Raw genomic sequence first — 4792 nt, forward strand, 5'->3', positions numbered from 1 at the left:
ATTATGTCTTGAGAGCATGTAAGAGCCGCTACATAATAACAAGTTCTGCCGGCGTGAAAGAGAGATATGTCAAGGCAAACGCGGTTTGGTATTTTGAAAAAAGTCCAGCAGAAAACACAAACGTTTCCGACATTTTTTTTTCTTCTTCTTTTATTTGACTAACACCTACAATATGTCGAGGCAGTTCGGCTATCGACATGGTATCTCGGTGCTGCAAATCGTAGCCTTTTCTTTCGCCCTCCCGTGCGCGGTCTGGATGGCGTGCACCCGCCGGAACGGCTGGTTTGGCATCGGCGGCTTGTCTATAATACGGCTCGTGGGCGCGAGCTGCTTCCTCGCGACGCTGAGCAACAACTCGATGAGGGTGTGGGCGGGAGCATACGTGTGCGAAAACCTGGGCGTAGCGCTGTTGACGTTTCTACTGCTGGGAATGTTGGAGAGGGCGTGAGTTGGCAGCATCATTTTACTACATCCCATCTCCAGGGCTATATATTTTCCCCCTCCCTCCCTATCGAAATGCCTACCTCTGCATGGGTTTCATCGTCGTGTCGGGATTCAGATCATTTTGCTGACGAAAGAGACTTGTCTCCGCTGAAAAGAAACCGCCACGCCAAGTTTGTCCACCGATGGGTATTCCACGGCGTCTCGCTCGTCTCGTGGGCCGGCATAGGGCTCTCGGTAGGCGAGTTCATGACGACGTCCCGCCGGTCCGACAGCGACGACGCGACGCTCAACCGCTACGGGCTGGCGGGCACCACTCTGTTCCTGCTCTTCTTCGCGACGACGGCCGTGCTCGCGGCCATCTTCTTCCGGCGCCGCGCCGAGCTGCCCCAGGCCGAGCGCGCGCAGGTCAAGTGCGTCGCCGCGGCCTGCCTGTCCGCCATGGTGGTGCGCATCGTCTACTCGCTCGTGGGCCGCCTCCCGGGACCCGCGCGCGGCGTCTTCAGCCCCATCCGCGGCGACCCGACCGCCTACCTGCTCATGACCGCGCTCGCGGAGACGGTGGTGGTCGCGGCGTGCACCGCGACCATCCTCAGGCACGGTAGGGACTGGAGGGTGTATTACAAGAGCGCCGCCTCGGAGGAGGTGGTGCATGGGGCCCAGGACGGCGTGGATTTGAGGGGCAGTAGTGGTCGTGTTTGATTCGTACAAAAAAAAAAGGTCGGTGTATAGTGGACAACAGCTGAACATTACGATTGTTCTTGTCTTTTAGACCGTGTCTTATTTTTAGACTTGTCATTTGTGACATGAAAAGCGATCGAAAGACACTGCTTCAGCTACTTCCAGCCGCGCCATGTCAAAAGGACAGCTGAGTTGATTGAGCTGTTACTGACCTCCAGCTGCGTGCTTTAGGTCGCCGTGCTAATTGGGCGTCTGAGAATTGGTCCAAAGTGCTGAAAGTACGCGCTATCTTACAGCTTGTCGTTTTTTTTTTTTTTTTTTTTTTTTTTTTTCTCTCTCTCTAGGTTCCTAGCACACTAGACATCAACCCTCAGACCAAACCTTTAGGTGATATCCATCAACGTCTTACGAGGGCCAAGAAATCCGAGTTCCCGACCAAGGTTTGCCGCGCGTGTTGTGTTGTCGGCGTTACCTGTCTCGGGTCGGGCCACTCAACCTCCGTTTCTCCGACCATGGCCGTTTTGCATAGTTGCGCATGGGCCTTTTCTTTTCCTTTCGCGTCCTTTGCTTACAGAGTCTTGGGATTATATGCCTTGAGAGGGGGAAAAAAAAAAGAAAAAAAAAACATAATAAGGTTACCCCTCACTTTTCGAGGCATAAGCCTGGCGTTTCGTGGCATAAACCAAATCATCGCTCGTCCGGCCATTCACAGCGCGGGACTCGTCAACAGGATAACTGCCAAGCCGTCCCGAGACCAGCCATGACGGTGCCCGTGGCTGAACTTGGCCCCCCGTCGACGGCGGCCGCGTATGATATCCAACTCAGCCACAGTCTCATGTACACCGCCCCACAGTATTCAAGCCTCACTTATCCTCCATACCTATTTTTGGTTTTCCCTTTGAGGAAAAAAAACTTGATCTGCGTCGACTTTTCAAAAGGGTCGCGGACGAGCAGGGAGGTTACAGGGATCGTCGCGCTGTGGGTTTTGGCCCTGCAGATCGCTCGCCCTTTGGTTGGGCACCGCCGCTATATGATCTTCCTTTGGAGCCAATCTGCCGGTCTATAGTGTTGCGGCGGAGGCAGTGCTTTGACCTCAAGTGCTTCTGGGAAAAATTTAGGACCTGTCGATTGTGGATGGGCCAATGAAGATATCCAGATCAAAATACCGATCCCGTGTTTTTTTTTTTTTTTTTTCCTTTGCGGACGGAACATATCTCGACGAGCACGGCACCATGACATATTGCCATGAGAAATAGATTTTTTTTGAGCGGTTCAGGTCTCTTTACCACATGTGCTAGTCCAGGACAGTCATTTACTGGGCTAATGCGCGAATATTCTGTCATGTGGCTCGTCCGGCTTTTCAACTCAGGGGTTGGTCAAGTCATGATGGCTAGCGCCCCGTACGATGCCTGATAGTATTTAGCATTCTCCGGCAGGCATATTAACGCATATGGGTACACAAGTAAAGTATGTAGGTGCGTTTACATCTACACCATATGCACTGTATTTGACATACATACGGTATGTTTGCGGCCGTTTGGCGTTTACATAGCCGAAGCTGGAGTAATCGACCATGACCATACGTCATGAACCCCTGGGAGAGCATGTTTCTAGCCATGTACATGTACGTGTTTTCGGTGCCATGTGCCGTTTAGATGCTTTCCAACTTTAAATTCTGGGTTTTTTTTTGGTTTTTTTTTTCCTACAACAACCCGGCCGTGCTGATTGCATGGACTGCATAGGGCTTGACGAAGCCGACAAATCATGAGTTGCAGCATCACCATTACTTTTCGTGGTACAAGTGTCCAGATATCTGCCTGCCGCAGCCAGGCTGCATGGACTACCAATGGGATACTTGTATCTTTTTTTGCACCCTCAAACATCATAGGTTGACATCTTCAAGCCTCTGGTCTGCTAGCATAGTCACCCGCTCACTGCGAGCTTCCTGCACGCCCCCCGCAGACCGTTGGGCTCATGTGTGTCCAGCGTTACGTACACCAACGGTGGCTGCAGTCCGAAACGATCTGCATGATATTCATTCTGCAGAAAATCAGCACATCGTAGACACCGATGACGACTTGAATGGGGTATTGCACTCATACATCAACCAGTTGCTGAAAGTCACGGGAAAAAAAAGGCCAATCGAAAGCATGATTTCATGAAAAGCGAAATGGCAGAGGGCGACTATTCAGTTGCCACATCGTATAAACCGTTAGCTGCCCTAAAATGAAAGGACAACCAACGTCACCCCTGAAAGTGACGTGTCTCTCTACAGTAGTAGACTTGGAAATGACCCTAAGCTAATCTGGTCTTGGTCAACTGCTGCAAGATGCGGGTTTGCCGAGAACAAGTTCAGGTGATTCATTGTTTTAGTGCTAGCATCGCTTTCTTTAGCTCGACCCTCACTTTTAGTCGCAGAAAAGGGTGTTGGGTAGTTTGAGGTTGATAGGTTCGGAGGTGCCTAGGGTCTTCAATAGACAAAGTTTTTGTTTCTATCTTTTTTGTCTTGAGCTTCATGATGAATTGTGTTTGCGGAAAACTACTCGGAACTTTCAAGATATGCGGTTTTTTTTTTGTTTGTTCCCGCGGCGAAAACACATAGGTGAGGCACGTAGGTAGCGTGACGAGAAGCAAGTGTCTTTGATGCATTCAGGACACTCTCTCCGCAATCGCGAATCCGGGGTAAGTCGCAAGAGTGGCAGCGTAATCCATCTGAATATTTGACTCTTGAGTTGCAATCTCGTTGACGATAGATAAAAGTCTTGTCAGTAAACCAAAGCCTTGTTTTGGCGCGAGAACTAGTTCTGGACTTTGGCACTTGAGATGAGCAAAAGTCTTGCCGAGGATACCCACCCGTGCATAGGGACAATAACAACAAAACACATATACCACCCACCTCCCAACCTTAGCTACTCTCGATATACTTGTTATAGTACTCTTATCTCATATCACCCCAGCAATTCCCTCAAAATCAGACCATGAGGGAATAATTCCTTCCCCATGCAATTGCTTTCTGAGCGTCGTGGTTTGTTTTACAACAGCAATGATAACATCTTTTTAGACTTGGACGTTTTGACTTTGCTGCACCGATAATCGTACCGTGCGGCCATTTTGCATTTGAGATTGCACGGCTGTGGTTGCTGTAGGCATTAATTGGATTCCGACCCCTGAAATTTCCAAAGGATTGATTACATGTGGGAAGGATCGTTAGGATAATAATTGGGAGAAGATGGCGAATCGGCCAGTGTCTATTAGCAAACTAGTTCTGGCCATAGATCTAGTTCCCAGGCTAGTGAATCAAATTCCACAATCGTTGGCCATGTGACTACCGGCTTTGCCGTTTCCAAACGTTCGGAATTCGCCCTTTTCGTTATTTTTTTTTATTATTTTTTTAATTCCAAATCATGAATCCAAGACATGGCGGCGTTTCTTTTTCTTCTCTTCTGAGGGCGTCTAGAACGCCACCAACCCAAGCCACAGTTTTGATTTCAGCTGGGTTCAGCAACAAAACTGGTTTTGCTGGCTATTGGGGGACGAACAAAAAAACCGCTTCCCAGCCCTAGATAGGCGAGTAGGGTCCAGTCTCTCCAGCCACCAGGAAATCGTCTGATGCCATGTCTTGTATGTTCGCTTAACCTGCCAGGGCTGTGATTATTTTGGGCTTACAAGA

The 4792-nt window shown here is 49.6% G+C and overlaps 2 protein-coding genes across 2 annotated transcripts; one reads left to right on the forward strand and one right to left on the reverse strand.

Annotated features, from left to right (window-relative positions):
* Positions 1-172: 172 nt before the first annotated feature.
* PpBr36_06184 (uncharacterized protein) lies at positions 173-1143 on the forward strand (the record flags this gene model as incomplete). Its single annotated transcript, XM_029893331.1, has 2 exons — positions 173-444; positions 600-1143. 2 exons carry the CDS (start codon positions 173-175, stop codon positions 1141-1143), a joined length of 816 nt encoding a protein of 271 aa, XP_029745631.1.
* A 376-nt stretch (positions 1144-1519) lies between these two features.
* PpBr36_06185 (uncharacterized protein) lies at positions 1520-1636 on the reverse strand (the record flags this gene model as incomplete). The annotated part of the gene is made up of 1 exon (XM_029893332.1): positions 1520-1636. The coding sequence occupies one exon, from the start codon at positions 1634-1636 to the stop codon at positions 1520-1522; it is 117 nt and encodes a 38-aa protein (XP_029745630.1).
* Positions 1637-4792: the final 3156 nt, after the last annotated feature.

Source organism: Pyricularia pennisetigena, assembly GCF_004337985.1.
Source record: "Pyricularia pennisetigena strain Br36 chromosome 4 map unlocalized Pyricularia_pennisetigena_Br36_Scf_6, whole genome shotgun sequence".
NCBI classification, from domain to species: domain Eukaryota; kingdom Fungi; phylum Ascomycota; class Sordariomycetes; order Magnaporthales; family Pyriculariaceae; genus Pyricularia; species Pyricularia pennisetigena.